Source organism: Esox lucius, chromosome 4 (genome assembly GCF_011004845.1).
Source record: "Esox lucius isolate fEsoLuc1 chromosome 4, fEsoLuc1.pri, whole genome shotgun sequence".
NCBI classification, from domain to species: domain Eukaryota; kingdom Metazoa; phylum Chordata; class Actinopteri; order Esociformes; family Esocidae; genus Esox; species Esox lucius.
In genome coordinates this window covers 23339805-23364414 of record NC_047572.1, presented here as the reverse complement: position 1 = coordinate 23364414, position 24610 = coordinate 23339805, and the positions used below count along the sequence as shown (strand labels likewise).

At 42.5% G+C, this 24610-nt stretch overlaps 1 protein-coding gene across 3 annotated transcripts in view; it reads right to left on the bottom strand.

Moving 5' to 3' along the window:
* Nucleotides 1–22341, bottom strand: part of LOC105025247 (short transient receptor potential channel 7) — a 55492-nt gene extending 33151 nt beyond the window's left edge. For all 3 annotated transcript variants that reach the window (XM_029119196.2, XM_034291856.1, XM_034291857.1), the window contains exons 1-4: nt 21617–22341; nt 13757–14519; nt 4979–5161; nt 1332–1496 (exon numbers count right to left, since the gene is read on the bottom strand). In XM_029119196.2, coding sequence (XP_028975029.2) covers nt 1332–1496; nt 4979–5161; nt 13757–14519; nt 21617–22089 — 1584 coding nt within the window. In that variant the 5' untranslated portion in view covers nt 22090–22341. The remainder of the gene's footprint in view (nt 1–1331; nt 1497–4978; nt 5162–13756; nt 14520–21616) is intronic.
* Nucleotides 22342–24610: the final 2269 nt, after the last annotated feature.

Sequence of the window (24610 nt, the reverse complement as noted above, 5' to 3'; positions counted from 1 at the left end):
ATTACCTTACCTACCTCTACTCTGCGCCTGTGTCCTCTTCATCCCACAACCGTGACAATCTAGCCTTTATGTTTCAGTGTCCAGGGATCTGGCCTGTATGTTTCAGCGTCCATACCCATGAGAACACATACTACACACTTTCCCCTCTCCCTAACTCTGTCTGTGGGACAATCTTCCTGTAAACCTCTCTCTATCTGTATCTCTGTACTTTTCTTTAGTCTCTCTTTCTCTCTACCTCGGATCTCTCTCTATTCCCTATTTCGGTACCTACTCTCCTTCCACTACTCCCACCATTTCTCTCTCTCTCCCCATTTAATCCACATTCTGCATCCCTCTTGGCCTGTTCCGTTTAGCTCCGTCCTTTTCTTTCAAATTCCCTTCATTTCTATTTCATTTCTGTCTCTTCCAAAGCTGTGCCTGTGTCAGAGAAAAATCTTTTGTGGACCTGCCAGTGGAGGTTAAATGTCCCTTTTTTAGCTTGATATTTGATGTTTCCTTGTCCTGACGGGTCTGCTGGCCAACAGAAAGAGTAATCCATGACTCAGAACAGCCATCAACTAATCTTTAAAAAACAAAATAAAGAACAGCAATATAACAATATAAAAGCATGGAGTTTATGTGACAACATGACATTTTAATTTTGGCCTGTGACTTGTACCTGCCTTGTGATATACATTTTCATCACATCACCGAATTTTAGGACCAAACCTTTTAAGGCATGAAATGAGTATCCACCCTCAGTGGATACTATTTTTGGTGTACTGCAAGAGGATTTTGATGTACTGTAAAAGGATTTTGGTGTACTGTAAGAGGATTTCGGTGTATTGTAAGGGGACTTTGGTGTACTGTAAGAGGATTTTGGTGTAGTGTAAGGGAATTTTGGTATACTGTAAGGAGATTTTGGTGTAGTGTAAGGGGATTTTGGTATACTCCAAGAAGATTTTGATGTACTGTAAGAGGATTTTGGTGTACTGTAAGGAGATTTTGGTGTAGTGTAAGGGGATTTTGGTATACTCCAAGACGATTTTGATGTACTGTAAGAGGATTTTGGTGTAGTGTAAGGGATTTTGGTGTACTGTAATAGGATTTTGGTGTACTGTAAGAGGATTTTGGTGTAGTGTAAGGGATTTTAGTGTACTTTAAGAGGATTTTGGTGTACTGTAAGGGGATTTTGGTGTACTGTAAGGGGATTTTGGTGTACTGTAAGGGGATTTCCTCTTTGATGAACACAAGCTTCATGGTCCTATACGGTCCTAAAGGACATGGCACTTTTCTAACTGTCCTCTGATCTGTAAGTATTCCTCCGTTTAATAATGGTTGTCATGTTTTACCTTACTACAGGGCATGATCCAGTAAGCCAAAGCCAGGAAGGGCAGTCCCACGGTGACCCCGAGCACGGTCCAACACTTGACCCCGATGGACTGCTGCCTCAGACCGGACAGGTTCTCATACCAGATGGTCAGTAGCTGCTGCTGGCAGTTAGGATGGGCCACAAACTATGCAGACAGGAAGAGACAGACCGTACTGTAAAGGACAACAACATGACTTACACCACAGCTCGCTATATGAACAGAACACATAGCCATGAAGGATGATGTGATTGGTTGACTCACTGATGAGGGCGGAGCTTTTGAAGTTGCAATGTAACTGTAAATGTAACATGTTCGAGACAAGGGACAGGTAACTGCAATGGGTAAGGTTAGGGTAAGCATGAGGGTTGAGTTTAGGGTTTAAGTTAGGCACCTGCTAACCCGGGTTTCTTCCTGGCGCATGTAGCCTATTTTAAATATAAGCCCCTCACTCAGCATTGAGTTAATCATATCAAGATTAAGACAAGATTAAACCACAAAGATTCACTCCATGTTTAAGCTGAAAAAAAAATCACTAACAGTTGCTGATACATTGTCACGTTTAAATTCTTATTCTTTTTATAGGTAGTTCTTCAAGAAGTACTCCATAGGGAAGGAAGTCTGCCTTTTAAAGACATGTTCTTTGTCTTACACACACACACAATGTAGGGTTTACTAACAAGGATAAAAATTATAATTTTATCTAACCTGCTCACACACCCACACACTGACACACACAGACACACACAGACACACACAGACACTCTAAAATATACACTTATATTGCGAGACTTGCACACAAAATGACAAAAACCCAGATTTGAAGTACAGTGGATATAAAAAGTCTACACAGCCCTGTGAAAAAAGACAGGTTTTGTGATGTAAAAGAATGAGACAAAGATAAATCATATCAAAACCTTTTCCACTTTCAGTGTGACCTATAATGTGAACAATTCAATTGAAAAACAAACTGAAATCTTCGAGGGGGAAAAATGAAAAATAAAAACCTTACAATAACCTGGTTGCATAAGTGTGCACACCGTCTTATAACTGGGGATGTGGCTGTGTTCAGAATTAACCAATCACATTCAAACTCATGTTAAATTGAAGTCATTACACACCTGCTATCATTTAAAGTGACTTTGATTAATCACAAATAAAGTTCAGCTGTTCTAGTAGGTTTTTCCTGACATTTTCTTAGTTGCATCTCAGAGCAAAAGCCATGGTCCGCAGAAAGCTTCCAAAGCATCAGATGGATCTCATTGTGGAAAGATATCAGTCAGGAGAAGGGTACAAATTAATTTCCAAAGCATTAGATATACCATGGAACACAGTGAAGACAGTGAAGACAGTCATCATCAAGTGGAGAAAATATGGCACAACAGAGACATTACCAATAATTGGATGTCGCTACGAAATTGATGAAAAGACAAGAAGAAAACTTATCAGGGAGGCCTCCAAGAGGCCTACAGCAACATTAAAGGAACTGCAGGAATTTCTGGCAAGTACTGGCTGTGTGCCACATGTGACAACAATCTCCCGTATTTTTCATATGAATAGGCTATGGCGTAGGGTGGCCTTTGCTTACAAAGAAAAACATCCAATTCCGGCTGAAGTTTGCAAAAACAAACATCAAGTCCCCCAATAAGAATGTGGGAACATGTGTTATGGTCTGATGAAACCAAGGTTGAACTTTCTGGCTATAATTCCAAAAGGTATGTTTGGCTCAAAAACAACACTGCACATCACCCAACGAACACCATACCCATAGTGAAGCATGGTGGTGGCAGCATCATGTTTTGGGGCTGTTTTTCTTCAGCTGGAACTGGGGCCTTAGTCAGGGTGGAGGAAATTATGAACAGTTTCAAATACCAAACAAAACCTTCAAGTGTCCGTTAGAAAGCTGAAGATGAAGAGGAAGTTCACCTTTCAGCACAACAACGACCCAAAGCACACATCCAAATACACAAAAGCATGACTTCTCCAGAAGAAGTTTAACATTTTGGAATGGCCCAGCCAGAGCCCTTACCTGAATCCAATTGAACATCTGTGGGGTGATCTGAAGAGGGCTGTGCACAGGAGATGTCCTCACAATCTGATAGATTTGGAGCGCTTTTGCAAAGAAGTGTGGGCAAATATTGCCACATCAAGCTGTATCTTGCTAATACATTTCTTCCCAAAAAATCAAAAGGTGCTTCAACAAAGTATTAGTTTAAGGGTGTGCATACTTATGCAACCAGGTTATTGTGAGTTTAGATTTTATTTTATTTTTTCCAAAAGCTTTCAGTTTGTTTTTCAATTGAATTGTTCATGTAATAGGTTGCATTAAGGTGGAAGAGGTTCTGACATTATTTATCTTTGTTTCATTCTTTTACATCACAAGAACCTGGCATTTTAACAGGGGTGTGTAGACTTTGTATATCCACTGTATGTATGTGTTTGCATATCCAGCCCCCTCAATAAGTCAATGACTCAATCAGCCCATGTCATCATCTGACATTCAAACACACACACACAAACACACCATCATCCTAGAAACAACCAGTCAGACAGCGTCACTCATTCCTCCATTCCCTCTGTGATTGACCCATGATGGGACCCTGTCACTAGTTTGTCTGTCAATATGTCTTTCTGCATCTGTCTGCGTGCCCATGCTGGGTTTGTGTGTGTGTGTGTGTGTGAGTGTGTCTGTGGGTGTGTGATTCTGTGGGTGTGTGTCTAAGTGTGTGTGGTTGTGTGTGATTATGTGTGTGCCTGAGTGAGTGTATGTGTTTATATCTGAGTTTACACACTTGGATCTCGGGATACCTGGTTGTCATAGCAACCCCCCAGTCTAGCAGCTGCGGTCACGCTCCCCTGCTTCAGGAAAACACCCCAGGCACACGGCTTTACTGGGCCCTGGATGTTTCCACACAGACCGGACTCGCTGTTTTCATACGGAACCAACTCATGAGACTAATGGTACAGAGTAATGTGTGTGTGTGTCAGTCTCTGTGGGTTCCAGGTAATGTAGGGACAGAGTACTTGGTTTGGCATTTACAATTGCTGGAAACTCCTCCGGAATGAGAGGCTGCATTCTGACGTTGATGATGGCATTTACCAACACTACAACCAGGATGTTGGTTTTCTAATCAAAATAAGGACCTGCAGTTAAGTCACCTTAACCCAACCTTAACCTCAACCCCCTGACCTTTATGCTTAAACTTTACATAACATTTACTCCTAAACCTAATGCTTAATGCCTAATGCGTAATTGTTAGCCTAATTCTAACCTTACACTTAACTTGTTGTCGAACAGCCAAATGTGCTCATGTCGCATAGTGTGGACCGAGAACAAGAACTCACACTCCCACACACTGTTGCATGGTGCAAGCACACACAAATAAACGCATGCAGAGAAGCACGTGAACTGCCCAACTACAAAACCACTCTTCCAATCGTGTATATCCCCTTTGAATACATCCATTAAGAATTAGGTCAGAGAAAACAATTGCGTACAAATTATAAAATAAACACTATAAGAGCTGTGTCAACTTAACCTTTAAAAAAGCACACAGAGAAAAGGCACATCTATTTACAGCAGTGTCGATCAGCGTCAACGCACTGGCTGAGGCCTGTCCGTCTCTCACCTTCTTCACCTCGTATTTAATGGCAAGTTTGACACGTTCCAGGCAGGGCCGGTTGTTGTCGCTGGGCGGGGCGTTGTCCACGTCTCCATTCAGGATGGCCTCCACCTCCTCAGTGTCTCTACACTGGTCCAGAACACCCACCACAAAGTCCTTACACTGCATGGACAACTTCCTGTAGTCGTTCTATAGGGAGAGACAAAAATGGGGAGAGAGATGTGGATGAAGGAGGCAAGGGAAATGTCATGATGGAGAGATAGAGAGAGAGAGGGGGGGGGGATGGGGAATGGAGGGAGAGAATGAGAGGGGGGAGAAGAGGGAGGTTAGGGTAGCAGAATGTTCCAGATGTGGCAGTTCCTTTGAAACGGTGTGTGTATTCCCAGCGGCATCTCCGCCAAGCAGGTGAGTAACCGGCAATCAGCCGCCAGCCAGAGCACCTGTCAGAGGAATTATCCGTCTTCTTGACCCCTTCAAACCAGGCGCCTCTTCTCAGGTTGAGGGGACCATTATACAAGAAGAATACAAAGGGGCCAGAGGGGTTGGGAAGGTCTAGCGAAATACCAGTGTTGGTTGATGTTTGGTTTAGGAAGGCTCTGAAATCGTTTTTTCTTTTCTGGAGTCTCAGGTTGTAGCTTGTTATACCCCCAAGGTGATGCCAAGGTGCAGCTCTGGTGCAAGTTTTACAGCTCCTATCCGGCCTCTCATTCTGTCTCATCTATGCATGCTTTGCCCTCTCTCATCTCTGTAATTATTCAAAAGACATCCTCCCTCTCTGAAACCTTCATTTCCCTCCAAACATATCTTGCTTTCTTATTCTTCTATTGCTCTACCTCCTTCATTTACATTTTAGTCATTTAGCAGACCCTTTTATCAAGAGAGACTCACAGAGGCTTTTCTGGTTAGCTGTCTTTTACACCAATAAGGGTAGTAGTTGAGGCACTCTAAATGCTTAAACTGCGAGGATACCTGCGTCCCCATTTTTCATATTTCCCTCCTCCCATCCGTCATCTCTTCACCCCTCCCTCTTCCATCCTTCATCTTTAATCTGCTCAATCTTCCTTGGTCTGCTCAACCCTGCCTCCTCTCATCCTTCCTCTCTTTACCCCCCCCTCCATCCTTTATCTGTTCAACTGTCCATCTTTCCCATTTCTCCTTTCATGCTTCACCAGAGCTCCGGGGCCAATCATAAACAAGCAAACACACGCTATCAGACATCAATGCGCATGTAATGTATTTGCTGGAGAACACACCAATGCAACATCTGTCAATCCGTTCCTCTGGGACATGTCAAAGTCGTAGAGCTCAACGTTGACTTAGACTGAAGTGTGATTGGATGCGTAGCTGAACTACGTTCGAATAGACGATTACAGAACAGTCATAATAAGCTCTTTGGAAACGTTTCCCTCAGTCCTCGTAGTTATAATACGTCCCCAACAGGATTTTCTCACCACATAATCAACCTTTCATACCAAACACATTAGTCTTAACTCCCTCTTCTCTCCTCTTTCCTTAAGACGATAACTCTTCATGGCACGATTCAGCTGGTTTCACAGCTATGCCAGCCTTCAGGATATTTGGATTTAATATTTTCTATTTTCTTCATCCTTCGTTGATATGGTGGCTTGGCAAGTTTGAATACAGAGGTTTGTAATTAGGCTCTATAGGCACACTGACAATTATCGTTCCACATGGTAAGCATTTATCACATGCTGATGATACAACACCGACGTCTTCATCCACTGTTAAACAGAGACAAAACTAGAGAGAAAGTGATGGATGGAGAGACTTGGATGGAGAGAGAGATGGATGAGAGAGATAGATGAGAGAGCTCAGAGTCAGCCCATTTACTCTGCTCTCAGACCACATCAAAATCTAATTGAAAAGACCAGTACTTACACACAACGCATGAAAACCCCAGAAAAAAACTAACTATTAGGAAATGCTATAGATAGAAGGAATATAGTGTAGAAGCATTGGTGTAGAAGCAATATTTACAGATATTTTCCCAAAGGGTTGGGAGCTAGAGTAGGGATGCTGCTTGAGCCCCAATCTATTCAACATTTGTCTCAATTGATGGGCCAGTCATTGGAGAAGTCCATGTCATCAGGACTCACCCTACTGGACTGGACTAATGGAAATTAAAAACCTACTGTTTGCAGATGATATGCTAACTTCTAAGCCATCAGGATCTCAATTAAAATCTCCCAATCAGTCACATTAACCATTGGTAAGGTCTGGATTCCCCTTACATAACAAGAATTTACAAAATAGGAAAAACACTCCCAGAATAAGACAAACACACAGCTGAGACTCTGTATGTATTCTCAGGGTTTAATGTGAAACGCAATAGTGCATGCAGAGCAGAATTAGGACTTTACACATTCCCTCAGACAAACAGCGAAAGGAAAGAAATTCTCAAAACCGCCTTAACAAAATCCTCATCTACAGGAAGATGAACTTAGAGAAAAGACTCCTAAGTAAGTTGTTTTTGGGGCTCTGTTCTTAAAACTAAACAGACCTCACAGAGTACCAGGAGGGCAACACATTTACACATAACCAAATCATGAGAAAACACAAGGAGAACTTTTTCATACACTGGGGTGGAACAATGTCAACCATCAATTATAATATTTACATTGTTTCACTGCATGGCTATCGCACTTCCGGAAAAGACAAGGTTGCTTTTTGGGGATAATGAATGACGAATGAAGGATAAGAGATAGAGAGATAGAGAAAGAGTAAAAACTGAGAGGAATAGGACACACTCCCTCCACCATATTTTACAGATAAGAGAGTATGTCAGTTCCTCTTTTCCCAAGCTTTCCTCTTAGCCATCAGTCTGGTACGAGTTTATCTTGGCGCATGTTAATCTTTTCATCTGTCCACCTTACCTTTTTTCAGAACTCTGCCCTCTTTAAGGTAGTTTTAAGACCTTTCTTTTATAAAACTAGTGGTTTTGAACCTTGCAGTCCAGCCACTGAAGTCTGGCTGGTGCAGTCCTCTGCATTCTGTAATGGCAGACAGATTCACGACTAACTCCTGGGGAATGTTCCGGATCCGTTGGACAGCGAGGATGTTTACGATTGCTATGCTCTACAGTATTTTCTTAGTAACGATAATGTGACAAACAGCTAAAAACAACAGATTTTAGGCACACCTAATGTTACAGCTTTTTCTCTGATCAATTTGTTCTAATTTATCTACGTTTTAAATATAAAACACACAACAATTCATTATGTTAACCATTTTATAACAAGTCATTTTGTCAAATAGGTGATTATGATATGTACTCAGATGAACCCCAGGATTCAAACAGCTAGACAGGGTGACTCAGATGAACCCCCAGGTATGACCGGATCAGGATTCAAACAGCTGGACAGGGTGACAGATGAACCCCCAGGATTCAAACAGCTGGACAGGGTGACTCAGATGAACCCCCAGCATTCAAACAGCTGGACAGGATGACTCAGATGAACCCCCAGGTATGACAGGATCAGGATTCAAACAGCTGGACAGGGTGCCTCAGATGAACACCCAGGATTCAAACAGCTGGACAGGATGACTCAGATGAACCCCCAGGTATGACAGGATCAGGATTCAAACAGCTGGACAGGGTGACTCAGATGAACCCCCAGGTATGACCGGATCAGGATTCAAACAGCTGGACAGGGTGACTCAGATGAACCCCCAGGTATGACCGGATCACGATTCAAACAGCTGGACAGGGTGACTCAGATGAACCCCCAGGTATGACCGGATCAGGATTCAAACAGCTGGACAGGGTGACTCAGATGGACTGTGAGACAGTGACTTGGACCGATGTCACACACTGAGGCCCTCTGAAATATCTGACATGGGTGACAATCCCCTCCAAGTAAAGTTGGCAGTCCGTACTTTCACCCCGTGGTCAATGTGCCATTTCAAATGCATTATGCTGGAATAAAAAGCCAGAAAGAGAGGTGTCCCTGAACAAATATTTGAAGTTCATTGTATGTGTTGATGGGAATAGGCAGTGTAACTGTTCAGCTGAATTAGACTCTGTTGTGCTTCACTTTCCAGCTCTGATGAACAGACTCAGGTGGTCTTCACCTTCCAATTTCACACCTATGGGCAGCATTGTGTGTGTGTGTGTGTGTGTGTGTGTGCATCAACAGACTGTGTTTGATTAGTGGAGTGTAGTCTGAGAAACGGTTTCATTGGACTAACATCACAGTGTTCTTGGCAATGGTTGTTTTGGACTCAGATATATCTCAGTCGTTATCTACACTATAAGGGTCAGTCGTTATCTACACTATAACGGTCAGTTGTTATCTACACTATAACGGTCAGTCGTTATCTACACTATAACGGTCAGTCGTTATCTACACAATAACGGTCAGTTGTTATCTACACTATAACGGTCAGTTGTTATCTACACTATAACGGTCAGTTGTTATCTACACAATAACGGTCAGTCGTTATCTACACTATAACGGTCAGTTGTTATCTACACTATAACGGTCAGTCGTTATCTACACTATAACGGTCAGTCGTTATCTACACTATAACGGTCAGTCGTTATCTACACTATAACGGTCAGTCGTTATCTACACTATAACGGTCAGTCTTTTAGACGATGCATAGTCCAGTGAAGGAATTCCTGTGGGTTAAGGTATGGGGCACAGTTTGGGACAGGGTTAAAACAGAAATGATTTGAATGTTTTATTCCTGGTTGTAAGGCGTGCACTTGTTCCAAGGACAGCTGGGTCAGTCAGAAAGATTTGTTTTAAGTGTGTATAACTCCAGTGAAATGTAAATTAATTTCCCATCTAAATGACAAAATTACCGTTTTCCGGTCCCTCTTTCACTCTGCCTCCTTCCGTTTCTAATCAGGCTGAAATTCCACACCAGAAATATCCTCCACATGTTCGTGTCATCAATTCAGATACACATTACAGTATAAACCATTTGTAGTTCACCCAAAAGTTAAAAACTGCAATATCAAGATGAGGAATTATTTTAGGGGAAGACTTCTGCTGAAAGAGCAGTGGGTTAGCTTTCAATCCACATCGCAGCAGTACATGTGCACCGGTTGCCCTGGTGACATGGGCGCATCCTAGGCCACATTTCAAACTACTTCAATTCTGTGTATGTAACAGCAACCTGTGCATTGGGTATACATGAAAACCCCCTCCACTATCATCCATACATTGTTCCTTTTGTTGATTTTCTCTCCCATTTCTCTCCTCACCCGTTGTTGTATTGGGTCCATGCCTCCCGTCTGGAGTTCACCAACCTCTGTGATTGAATTTGCAGGCGCCCAAACAACCACAAGGAGTAGCTACCGCACGTTGAGACAGGGCAGACCTTTCCAACAAACCGTCCCTCCATCCACCTCAGACAGCACTGAGACAACACAAACAGCCTTCTGTGGGTCACCTGGGCCCCGTCAGTATGCCAGAACTAGATTCACCTCAACACCCTGGTAGGCTGCAACATCACAGGGGTTAAAAGCTATCTTCATTCAATCACTCTGCCGTCCTTTCAAACTGGTAGCGTTTATGAGATTTCAAATGTTTGTTATTTCCACTTTTAAAAAAATGAAAAAAATAATCCCATTAATTATAATTAATTAAATAATTAAAATGTCTTGTTGCTGCAGGATTAGTTTCTTTCTGCAAGGCACTGGTCAAATGAAGATGGGTGATTTTCATGTGACAGTGTGTCATCATTACCCGGCAACAGGGCTGATCTAGCAGATAAACACAAACATCATTGCCAAGGGAAACTGTGACATCATTTGGTGGCAACAACAAAATTAAATGTGAAAAAGCTCACAGAGACCTTCACCTATGATATCAGTCTCTTCCAGGCACCAGCTGGGTCTGTGCCAGCCAGAACATATTCCCTCTCACATCAGAGGGTTGGTTTAGTTCTTTTTAAAAGAAATGTTTGAAACGTATGCTTAAAATTATAGATTTATTGTATATTAATTTTCACTTTGGGTATTTTATTTCATACTTGCTTTAGCAATGTACAGAATACTTCCCATGCCAAGAAAGTTGTTAAAATTTAAATTGAGAGAGGGATGGTAAAAGAACAGGCGAGTTAGAGACGGGGAGGGTTAGAGACAGGGGGTGAGTTAGAGACAGCGGGAGGGTTAGAGACAGGGGGTAAGTTAGAGACAGGGGGAGGGTTAGAGACAGGGGTGAGTTAGAGACAGGGGGTGAGTTAGAGACAGGGGTGAGTTAGAGACAGGGAGGGTTAGAGACAGGGGGTGAGTTAGAGACGGGGAGGGTTAGAGACAGGGGGTGAGTTAGAGACAGGGGGAGGGTTAGAGACAGGGGTGAGTTAGAGACAGGGGGAGGGTTAGAGACAGGGGGTGAGATAGAGACAGGGGGAGGGTTAGAGACGGGGGGAGAGTTAAAGACGGGGGGTGAGTTAGAGACGGGGAGGGTTAGAGACAGGGGGTGAGTTAGAGACAGGGGGTGAGTTAGAGACAGGGGGAGAGTTAGAGACAGGGAGAGTTAAAGACAGGGGGAGAGTTAGAGAGAGGGGGAGGGTTAGAGACGGGTTGAGTTAGAGACAGGGGGGGGTTAGAGACGGGGTGAGTTGGAGACATGGGGGGAGTTGGAGAGAGGGGGAGAGTTAGAGACAGGGGGAGAGTTAGAGACAGGGGGAGAGTTAGAGACAGGGGGAGAGTTAGAGACAGGGGGAGAGTTAGAGACAGGGGGGCATAAAATAATAATTAGCGTGTAATGAAAGAGTTGGAGGGTGATATAACTACGTCCCTGAGGTGAGTGGTTCTCGTTAACACTTCTGGGAAACAGACAAACAAGCACTTGAGAACACACAGCTGCAGTTACAACCCCGACTCCCAAGAGCTCTTGCTTGAATCTTGTTGACATTTAAATGTTTTACATTTTATTCATTTAGCAGATGCTCTTGCCCAGAGTGACATACAGAAGCAATAAACACTAACTGTCTTGCTCAAGGACAGAATAACAGATGTGTTACCTTGCCGGAACTGGCATTTGATCCAGCAACCTTTTTTTGCTGGTCAGATTCTCTAACCACTACTCCATCTGTTTGTGCCATTATATTTAAAACCAAAACACAGACTTGGTTTGTACACTCACCTCAAGGATTATTAGGAACACCTGTTCAATTTCTCATTAATGCAATTATCTAATCAACCAATCACATGGCAGTTGCTTCAATGCATTTAGGGGTGTGGTCCTGGTCAAGACAATCTCCTGAACTCCAAACTGAATGTCAGAATGGGAAAGAAGGGTGATTTAAGCATTTTGAGCGTGGCATGGTTGTTGGTGCCAGACGGGCCGGTCTGAGTATTTCACAATCTGCTCAGTTACTGGGATTTTCACGCACAACCATTTCTAGGGTTTACAAAGAATAGTGTGAAAAGGGAAAAACATCCAGTATGCAGCAGTCCTGTGGGTGAAAATGCCTTGTTGATGCTAGAGGTCAGAGGAGAATGGGCCGACTGATTCAAGCTGATAGAAGAGCAACTTTGACTGAAATAACCACTTGTTACAACCGAGGTATGCAGCAAAGCATTTGTGAAGCCACAACATGCACAACCTTGAGGCGGATGGGCTACAACAGCAGAAGACCCCACCGGGTACCACTCATCTCCATTACAAATAGGAAAAAGAGGCTACAATTTGCACGAGCTCACCAAAATTGGACAGTTGAAGACTGGAAGAATGTTGCCTGGTCAGATGGTAGAGTCAGAATTTGGCGTAAACAGAATGAGAACATGGATCCATCATGCCTTGTTACCACTGTGCAGGCTGGTGGTGGTGGTATAATGGTGTGGGGGATGTTTTCTTGGCACACTTTAGGCCCCTTAATGACAATTGGGCATCGTTTAAATGCCATGGCCTACCTGAGCATTGTTTCTGACCATGTCCATCCCTTTATGACCACCATGTACCCATCCTCTAATGGCTACTTCCAGCAGGATAATGCACCATGTCACAAAGCTTGAATCACTTCAAATTGGTTTCTTGAACATGACAATGAGTTCACTGTTCTGAAATGGCCCCCACAGTCACCAGATCTCAACCCAATAGAGCAACTTTGGGATGTGGTGGAACGGGAGCTTCGTGCCCTGGATGTGCATCCCACAAATCTCCATCAACTGCAAGATGCTATCCTATCAATATGGGCCAACATTTCTAAAGAATGCTTTCAGCACCTTGTTGAATCAATGCCACGTAGAATTAAGGCAGTTCTGAAGGCAAAAAGGGGTCAGTATTAGTATGGTGTTCCTAATAATCCTTTAGGTGAGTGTATGCTGTTATGCATAATTGTCTGTATAAGTGTTTACGTGTGTATTTGTGTACGTACAGAATCTGTAAAAGAGTGAAGTATTGAAACTCATTCGACAGTTAGTGCTAGGTTTCGTGGACCACTGTTGGATGGTTCAACCTATTTAGATGTTGTGAAGTCGTCGTTTGTTTCCCACATGAGAAAGTATACTGAATAACAACACAAAACCTACTCATGCAGTAGTGACTATGAAGAGACTTGTTGTAATTTTGTTGTGAATGTGTAGTTCATCTACTACTCAGGTAAATGTGTCAAGGGTTTTAGTAAGAGTTTCCAGTAATTAAATAATAGAGAGAGCAGGAAGACAGCGCCAGAGGGCAGCGCCAGAAGATGTATTCAGTAAACAGAAGATTGACGTGCGTTTTACAATACATGCGCAAGCAAATCCATATGTGTGTGTAATGCGCATGTTTATGTGTGTTCTGTCCATCTTGCCTCATCTCTTACCTTAAACTCAGTCTCAATGTTAGCCAGTCTGGCTAGTTCGTTGCTGAATTCCAGAGCAGTGAGGACTGGGTCTTCACTAGACAGAGACAGGTAGGCAGCACTGGCCAGGCCTTTGTAGGCATTCATCCTGGAGCGAGAGTGGCTGAACGAGTCTCTCCTTTGATTCTCAGCACAGTCATTGCACTTACAGAAGTAGTCGTGGGGCCTCTCAATGCGAGCCCCCTTGGTCAGCAGAATGTGGACAATCTCATACTCCTGGCAGTGTGCGGCCAGGATGATCGGGGTGACGTCATGGGAGAAGCGCGTCCCGTCTTCATCGTAGGCGTAGAAATCGTCATCTCTCAGCTCCTGTTCCAGGGGACTCATGGTGAGCCGTAGCTCCTGGCTGAATGCCGGATTGGCCAAAATGGCTTCCACGATACGCACGTACCCTTTGGAGATAGCCAATAAGAGCCCGTCGCCGACTCTGGCTAGCCCCTCCTTCTTTAGCAACAGCTCGGTTACTTCCAGGTGCTCGTTTCCAACTGCCAGCTGCAATGCATTCTGGCCCATGTAGTCCACACAGTTGACATTGAGGGTCTTGGACTCCTCCAGCATCTTTCGAACGACAGGGATGTTGCCATACTCGGCGGCATCCAGGAAACTCTCCTCTTCGGGGGTCAGTGCTGAGCCACGTTCATTAAACATGTAGGCGGGGCCTCGCACAGCCTGTCGACGCCCCTTCTCCCGGAGGGTGGTGTGTCTCCGGTGCATGGCCTCCAATCTAGAAAAGGAAAGAGAGGGTGAACTAAGAATTAAACAACCTACAGTAGAGGGAGAGAGGGCGAACCAAGATTTAAACAACATATAAATATAGGAAAAGAGAGGGCTAACCAAGAGTAAAAACACATCAGATGGTTAACAACTGTAAAAATACCTCAGAGAGAAAGAGAGAGACAGAGAGAGATAAATAGACCAGCATCACAGCAGCCTCTTTCTGACCCTCAGCAACCAGAACACAGTGACTAGGGGTTGTCTGGTTTACACCAATCCACCACCCTGTCATTTCTGGGCAATCTCAAGGGGCAAGGGTAAAGATCAAAGCCTCTGATTTGATGAACACACACAAACACACAAAGCTGCACTTAAACACACAATCCATTATTGTCCTACTAACTTCATGCTCCACATAACAGTTCCATGAGCTACCAGTAAATCTTTCTTGCAGAACTCTGTATTGACAGTCGTATCAACCCTGACCTCTAAACTGACACATTGCCTCCCAGAGGACCTGAATAGGTCAATCTGAATCTATTTAATCAATAATGTGTTGGATGTTTCAACCACGTTCCCGGACGTTATCTTGGAGAATACTTGCTGCCCAGGCGCCGCAGACAGCACCCCCTGCTGTCCAGGCGCCACACCCGCCAGCGCCTCCCGCTGCCCTGTTTTCGCCGCCGCCAGCGCCTCCCGTTGCCCTGTTTTCGCCGCCAGCGCCTCCCACTGCCCTGTTTTCCCTGCCACCAGCACCTCCTGCTGCCCTGTTTTCGCCGCCGCCAGAACCCGCCGAGGACTGGCCGCCGCCGCCCGAGTCACTGGTTGCTGCTATTGTTTTGTTTCTTGTTTTGATTAAAACCATGGATTATTTCCACTATTGTGTCCTACCACAACTGTGACACCCCCAGAGGTTAATATAGACACACACATGTATAGTCTTTTGGTGCTTTGTCTTAATAACAAATATGATTATAAATGTTTGATATATATATATATGATGTTCTTTTTAATTGTTTGGATAAATATTTTTGACATACAGTATTGTGCAAAGCTCTTAGGCACCTGAAAGTCACACTAAAGTGATTTATTTGGGTTGTAAATATTTATTTGTAAAAAAAAATATATAGTGATATATATGTAATATGTATTTTCTTTTTCTTAAATTAAAACACATACTACCCAAATCAATTTTGATTTTCAGGTGCCTAAGACTTGCACAGTATTCAGGATGGTGTCTTTTTAATGGACAAACCCATCACAGCATTTTAAGGAACAGTATAGGCAGAACTGCAGAACAGGTGGAGATGGGAACCTGTCCACGCAAGGAATGTTCCTCGAGGGCATCAAAGGATGTGGAATGAGTAGATGAAGAGAGCACACTGATGCAACACTGTTGGTGTGTGTTTTTCTGTGTATGTGTGCCAACTTTATTCAGTTAGTCAGTGATTAAATGGCTTAAGGCACACAGGTTGTGGGTTTTGACTGAAATATTAAGTCCATTAGAGCTGTATGCGGTAGGATAGAAATCAATGGAATGGAGCCAGCAAAGCCCCATATGCTCCAACCCAACCCTACTGAACCCTAGATCAACATCATCACGCGCCGCTGTCTGCCAGGGGAGCTGAGCTACTCATGTAATCTATTGAACAGATATTCCACTGCAACTGTTTCCTGCATTTACTGTCCTGACACAACATGCCTTGTCAGAGTACAGCCAGATTGAACTTTGACTTAGTCTCTGTAGTCAAGCTATGGACAGACAAAGAACCCTTTGGGACACAGAAGAGTGTTCTGCTAGGTTGTCCTAGTGCACCAATGATCACTTAAATCAGCCAGCCTTGTGGCAGATAACTGCTATTATCTTAACATGAGATCGGTTGGAGGTTTCTGCTGGACAGCCTTTTAAAGCAAACATTAAACAATGTCTTCTGAAAGTCAGGGAGTCCCAGCCAACCAGTGTGAAAATGACAAGGATGTGTGTGAAAATTTGCACCAGTGATGAAATGTAGAGCTGCATGATAGAGTGGATCCAGAGGTTTCAATAACAATGCTGAAAAATCCTAAATAGCACATCACCATAATCTAAGATGGACATCAAGTTGTCTTGCCCCATCTCATTGCTATGCTGCTATGACAAACATGATGTTTCTATAGTTAAACAATTCTAAATGTTAGCTTTTTAACCGCTCCATCAATTTAAGGACATTTTAAAAGTCAATAATACTTTCCAGTCACCAATCCCCAAGAAGCATTATATTAATAAGATTCCTTCTTCCCCATATTTAAAATAAGAAGTTGAAAACCCACCCAAGATTAACTTTTTTCACCCTCTTGCTACCAGCTATTATCCAGTACTATTTTCTCCATGTATTATACTGTATTATACTATACGTATAGTAAATCAACAATGCAGGTGTCACCAGTCATTTTCTATTTCTTTGGTTAAATTCTATCCTTTACAATTTATCATTATTACATTTCTAAATATAATATTTATTTATTGTAGATATTTTATGTGCATGTCTGTGTGTATATAAAACCTACAGTATTTATTATATGTGTATATAGTGTATGTGTGTGTATTAATATCTGCTATTCCTATGGTGGTTTTTGCTACTGTGCTCATCATTTTTTTATGTGTTTCCTTTCGCAATGGCAGCATTGACTAGTCATACATACCATTAAAAACATATTGAATATGAATTTGAGAGATACCTTCCGCCATAACAACAACCCATTTCCCTTTCTATATTTCTCTTCAACACGTCTCTGCATTGATTTCTCACTCTTGCCATCTCTTTTTTATTCCTCGTCTGATTCGAATGTGATGTAGAATTTACCTTCATCATTACAGAGAGCAGCCATATAGAATTACAATCAGAGGGAGTGAGGAAGACAGAGAGGAAGAAATAGGGCTAGAGGAAGACAAGGGGAGTGAAGAGAGGGGGAGAGGGGGAGAGGGGGAGAGAGGTAGAGGGTAAGCTAGCAGGACACAGAAAGGCATGTCACACACAGAGCAAAGGAGAGAAAGAGAGAGAAAGAAGCCACAGGGAAATGAATAAAAAAAGCTGTGAATAGAGGTTGATTGGAGAAGTCCTACATGGGTTCTCAGTCAAGCACGCATGCAAGCACGCATGCACACGCATGCACACACACAGCAAATGTGTACAGTTTAAGATCAAAGACCAGTGTATCACTAAGATTATAAGCAATGTTCTGTCTCGGCCTGAGATTTAAACATGTCTGACTGAGAGCATTCGTGATGGTTCTCCTCAAACACTTTTTTTTTTCAAGCTTAATGCAATGGTATCAAAGAGCAAATGTAGACCTAAGTGTTCAAACACAGATATAGAGTGCGGACTGACATTGGGAATATCTACTATTGTATTGAAATTAGGCTACCGGTTCAAGTTCACTGATTTGCATACAGGCTCAATTACATTTTTATCTTGCCGTGGAAAGAGGTCCTGATTTGGTTGTGCTCAGGGCCAGCCGTTAACACATTGGTCTCTCAGGTTTCAATCAAGACTCCCAATTCAAGGACGACACTGTTATGGTGGAATCGGTTACACTTCATGCGTGTCAAAGGCACTAGTTAAGCCATGGATGTTTAGCAGTACATGTCTGAAGTGATTTGTTCCCCTAGTCCATTTATTGAGATTCCATTAGGGGCTGGAACTGCTCAGTATTTAATAAGACATAAAAGGAGGCGCCCAGTTTGCTATGTCTACTGAGAATATAACCACAGAGCAAGAAAAGACGAGAAAGTGTGACAGAATTATTCCCAAGTTTGGTATCAAAGAACTGCAGTGAAACACATGATGCTGGTGCTGTTGACGTGGTAACCACAGCTCTTCAGATGGGTTTCAGGGCACATAAAACATTGTCCTGGGTGGATTTTTCAGTGTAACATCAATTTGATTCAGGAGTTAAATCCACACCTAACATTTTCTTCTCAATACTGTCAATCTTAATTTATTCATCAAAATGTTACCTTTATTTCACCAGGCAAGTCAATTAAAAACAAATTCTTATTTACAATAATGGCCTGGAAAAACACATAGCATGACAACAGCATAAATGGTAACCTGTCCAGTGGTTCCCGCTTGTTGTAATCAGCCATCGTCCGACAGACAAGGTAAGAAGAAGCTAGCTAGCTAGTTAACTGTCACAACTTGATAACTATTACAATCAGATACAACAGATTAGCATTCATGCAGGCAACATTAGACATTCAGCAGAAACACTTAAGATTTTCATATTTTGCTTTCAACATAGAAGTCTGCGATGAAACGTTATATTTGATGTGAATTTTCTTTGCGGATTTGAATAGTGGAATAACTACATGGGAAAAAATATAAAGAAAACAAAATTACAATTAAAATTATACTTTACATAAGGTGGGGTGCTTTGAAAAATTGTTAGAGCTAAATTAAATTAATGTAGAAAATATATCTAATACAAAGAAAGCATATTTTGATTATATTATTATTGTTTATTTGCTGGTGCTCTTTAGACTTGGACAGGAATTGTGTTATAAATCCAACCACACCATATTTTCCAATCCCCCCACTGTAATTTGGGAGATACATTTTGCCGAAAAACTATTCTGTGCCACAGTGAATGTATTGTATGAAATACAACCATGAACAGTTTTAGAGAATAGTCAATTGAGGGGGAGGGCTTAGTGTATTATTGGGGAATGATGTTAAGGTATCATAAAATAATATAGTTCATGTCACTCAACAAGCCCACCCCCCACCACAGCTGCTGGAAGGAAATTTTTGGGACTTCTGTCAGCAGACAATATAAAAAAGACAGCAGAACACAAACATATTTAGATATATTTTGAGCCAAAGACAACCACTGGTGAACATAGGAGAGCTACAATTAACAGGCACATCACATGAGGCAGTAACTGGTGTCTGTAAATGTCTGAGTGATTTCATCTTTCAAAGTGGAAATGATGACACATGTAGAGAGATTTTTGGCTTTTTGCAGATGATTCCAATGTCTAGCTGCAGCGAGGTGAGAGTGACATAAAGATGTGTTTTGGTTACAATGTTTAACTGGATGTGACTAGCACAGTGGGTGTGGTTAGTGGAGGAGGGGTGCAGGAGACATCTAAGATAGCGGGAGTGAGGCCTCAGGGTTTTGTAAATATGTTTTAGGTGGATTTGGGTATGTAGTGATTAGAGGTGTACATAGTGCAGTGAGCATTTATAAGTGGATCAGAGACCTTTCAACATGTTATTTATGTAAAAAGAAAAAAGTGAGGTCCCTAAATTAAATCTTTTTGGTTCTTCCTTGCTGATAGGTAGGAGCTGAGACAGCAGATGTTCAGACTTTACACAGCTCAGAGACACCAATCCTCCTCAGTTATGCCACAAGAATAGTCTACCATATCAAAGGCTTTTTGCAGCGCAATTATTTTGTGTCCACAGCAGTGGTTACATCATTTAAGATGTTTAGGGTTGTAGTGACACAACCAAAACCAGAACATACACCAGAAAAACGACACTGTAAACAACAAGAAAACTAGTCAATTGTTTATTGACACATTTGGTCAGCATCTTTCAAATACAGGCCACCATAGAAATGGGCCTAACAGTTACTATAGGCTTTATTTACCACTTTAAATAAAAGCACTGTAACTACCTTCCAAGGCTTGGGAAATTCTGCAGAGTGAAATGAAAAGTTGAAAAGGTGAGAGAGAGGCTCTGCCATGATACGGCTGCTACCTTGATAAAGACAGGATCTAGACCATCTGACCAAGACGCATCTGAGTGGCTGAGAGACGAGAAGTTTGACGGACAAGCAGGTGCAGCTGAATCAAACAGGGATGCAGACTAGATGGAAAGAGCTCTGTTGTACACTCCCTGTCTGTAACAACCATAATACTGTCAATGTTAAGGAACATGGGCAGCAGAGAGGAGAAGGACCTATTTCCATGCCTTTCACCAGTCTCCAGCAGAATGATAACCAGTCATGGGCAGCTGAGAGGAGAAGGACCTATTTCCATGCCTTTCACCAGTCTCCAGTAGAATGATAACCAGTCATGGGCAGCTGAGAGGAGAAGGACCTATTTCCATGCCTTTCACCAGTCTCCAGCAGAATGATAACCAGTCATGGGCAGCTGAGAGGAGAAGGACCTATTTCCATGCCTTTCACCAGTCTCCAGTAGAATGATAACCAGTCATGGGCAGCTGAGAGGAGAAGGACCTATTTTCCATGCCTTTCACCAGTCTCCAGTAGAATGATAACCAGTCATGGGCAGCTGAGAGGAGAAGGACCTATTTCCATGCCTTTCACCAGTCTCCAGTAGAATGATAACCAGTCAGCATGAACATTGGTTCATCAAGCATTCTGCCAAATGGTGTCCTTGAGGTGGTGTAACATGGCCACATCACAATCAAACCAGATGTTCTACCTGTTTCTGAGTCTAATGGTCTAAGTGGAGGCAGGCTTATTAACAACACTGCTGAAAAGGTCATAAAAGAAGATCCAGGTATTTTCAACAGAGGGGACCAAACTGATTCTAAGCCTATGTAAAGAGGCCAGCTTAAAAAGAAGCTTGCAATATGTGGATTTTCATCAAGAGTCTAAATCAGATCAGGAATTAATAAAATGCCATAGGGGTGTCTAACTAAAAGGGTGCTGAAGGCTACTCAATCTATTACGGTGAAACCAATATGTATATGAACCCTATATTGCTGAAGCTGTATTCACCACCAGACTGCTAATCAGCCGTTTTACCACTCCTAGTTGGAATAGTCCTTGAGGACTTAATGGGATTCTACAGTATTTCAATCAAAAGTTTAAAGGACCAAATTACGTTTATGGAACTTGGATCATTGTGGTCAAATTGGGCCCTTAAAAGAAAGCCTTAGAAAATGCTATAGTAATTTCTTTAACAATTATTTACAAAAAAACAACGGACGGTCTAACAAATGGCACAGCAGGAAGTACACACAGTTCGGATTACATATTTTATAACGTTTTGGGTAGCTTATACCTCACCATATAAATAATGTGACGGAAGCACTCTGAAGCAACTAATTGTTTGTCCATATATTTTAATAAGGAATGAAAGTGTGGACTCACGGTGGCTGGTTCTCGCAACTGTCTCGATGCGGCTCTAGGAGCTCATTCGCGCAGTGGTTCCCGAAATCTTCCGAGCACTGTCCGCGGGGGAGTCGCTCTCTTCGGTCCTGGAACGTTGCCGATGTGTCTTTGTCTCCTCCGTTTTTTGGAGAGGGGGCATCGCGCCCGTTGTCCGCGGCAGCAGCTAGGCGCGCATTCTGTCTCTGGCGGAACTGAGAGCCTGTCTTCGTAAAGCGCTGGGTGAACTTTAGCGGAGTAAAGCTCGGGGAGTCCCCGGGATCGGAGATCTCTGGAGAAGGATGGAGACACTCCTGATTACCCGAGGATGGGTCTCGAAGCACCGGGGGGCTGGATGAGAAGTCCGATGGCAGTGGACGAAAGTGGGTTTCGGGGGTACCGGGTGGAGATGGGGAGGGAGAACACCGAAGCTGCGATGAACTAGAGCTGTCGCTTTCCTCTCCCTCGTCAGACATCGTGAGAAATCGCGATCAGCAAAAAGTTGTTATTGAGCTATGAGAAAATACTATCTGAGATAAAGAAAATACATGTCACCTCTGGAGCAACAAGTTGAAGGCACAAGTTCCCTTCTTCTGGATCACGGCTGCACAACCGAGGGCAGCACGGTTTGGAACAGCAACTCTCACCCTTACTCAAACTGGAATACGTGCCTAATTATACACACGCGCGCTCGTGCAAATGTCCTATAGCAAGCTCAAAGGAAAAGAAGAAAGGCCACAGATGACGAAGTGTCAGTGATTAGGTTGACATAATATAACTGACATTTACACGCAACAGACATTTACACACTACTGCACTTTACAATAAACAGACCCAGTTCAATAGTTTACACTACACTGTCCTCATAAAATATAATAAATTAACTTACAGTAGGCTACAGCTCGAGGTCATATGAGTTCATTTGAAGGCAAAGCTAGAATGACGCAACTCTAGTATGTTTACGCTTATTGAGATTGTAGATGTTCTTAAATCCTTTGTGGTTTGAATATAACATGTTGTCCATTTGAAAGATGACAGGTTAACCCAGTAAGAATGAAGCAAATATTCATTTTCTGTTTACTATGAAAAGCGATTTAAATATGGGAAGCCCCTGTGGATGGGGTCTTGGACAGCCTTTGTGAAGACCTAATTGAAATGTATTTTGCATAAATTGTGTCTATCACATCATTAAAAAACACACCTGCTGCGCTTACTGTCTATCAGCCTACATAGGCGTCCTGAGCTGTGTGGGCTCAAATTAGTGCCAAATCTCTTAAAGGTAAATAGAGCAATTTCTACACACGTAAATCAGAATCCCCACGATAGTTTTGCATCTCCTAGTTTTGTTAAAAATCTGTGAATGCGTGATGAGAGAATTCGTGAGGATATAACAAAAAATCACCCGCTGGATGGTCTTTTTTTAGATCATTTTCACCCCTTAAATAAACCATTCATTAATTTGTATAACGAATAGCCTAACTAGAAAGAATATTTACAGAAGTAAATGTGGTGTGCTTGCCAGCTTGTGTACAAACTGTTTGTTCAAAAAGTTTAGGGTATCCAAGCCATGAGAAACAATGTTTGGTCGCTATGGCTTGAAAAGTTCAGAGATACTGTTTACAGTTTAAGTTATAACCAATGGTCAAATTTAGCAATTTCTCCCTGACAACACTACACACACCAACTCATGTATATTTTACTTACTGTTTTTTAATTTATTGACGATAATTTTGTTGCGTGTATTGACGTTGTGTACTCCATGCATATGACGGTTAAATGCTGAAACAGCAGATTGCATGCACAGACAGACACTCGGCACGGACACTCGGCACGGACACTCGGCCAGGTCATTGACCACTAGGGTCGAGCTGAGCATTATTTTCATCCAGTGTAGGGTTTCTGATTGCCAGGGTGGCGTGGGCGGATACAGGTGTTAATCATGAGCTTTGTCACTGATGACTACAGGTTTAAACCCAGGCCCAGGTCCTCCCTATGCCAAAAATGGAATCTGTCCAAATACCCTTAAAACAGCCAAATAACAACAAAAGAGGTTCATCTCTATACCAATACAATACCAAGGAAACACAACACACACACATCTCCCTGGATACACCAAGGACACAACACACACACACACACACACAAACACACACCGCTCCTGATAAACCAAGGATACACAACACACACATCTCCCCTGATACACCAAGGAAACACAACACCCACTTCCCCACTGATACACCAAGGAAACACAACACACACATCTCCTCTGATACACCAAGGAAACACAACACCCACTTCCCCACTGATACACCAAGGAAACACAACACACACATCTCCTCTGATAGAGATGTGTAAAGCTTTTATCCTTTTAAAACTTGTTTAACGATTACTTAGAATTTCAGATATTATTATTTTATAATTTGTAGATTTCTTATTTAACACTAGCTTTGGCAATGAAAATAAAAATGTTCACATGCTAGTGAAGCCTTTTTTAACATTAACCCCAGTTCTAACATTAACCCCAGTTCTAACACTTACCCCAGTTCTAACATTAACCCCAGTTCTAACACTTACCCCAGTTCTAACATTAACCCCAGTTCTAACATTAACCCCAGTTCTAACACTTAACCCAGTTCTAACATTAACCCCAGTTCTAACATTAACCCCAGTTCTAACACTTACCCCAGTTCTAACATTAACCCCAGTTCTAACATTAATCCTATTTCTAACACTAACCCCAGTTCTAAAACTAACCCCAGTCGTAAGGTTTACCCCTGACCTTGCCTAGAAGTTGGAATGAACCATTTTCCTAGTGGGAAACGGCTGAAAACCATTTAGGGACTGAATTGTCTAGTTTTACTATGTTTTTGTTAGATCTGGATGAAACATACACACAGTGAGAATGAAGAAGCAAACCTTGTGGTCCCATTTGATGTCACTATAGCGTCTGTCAGAACCACTCTTCAACACAGTGAGACAAAAATCTGATTCTTTACA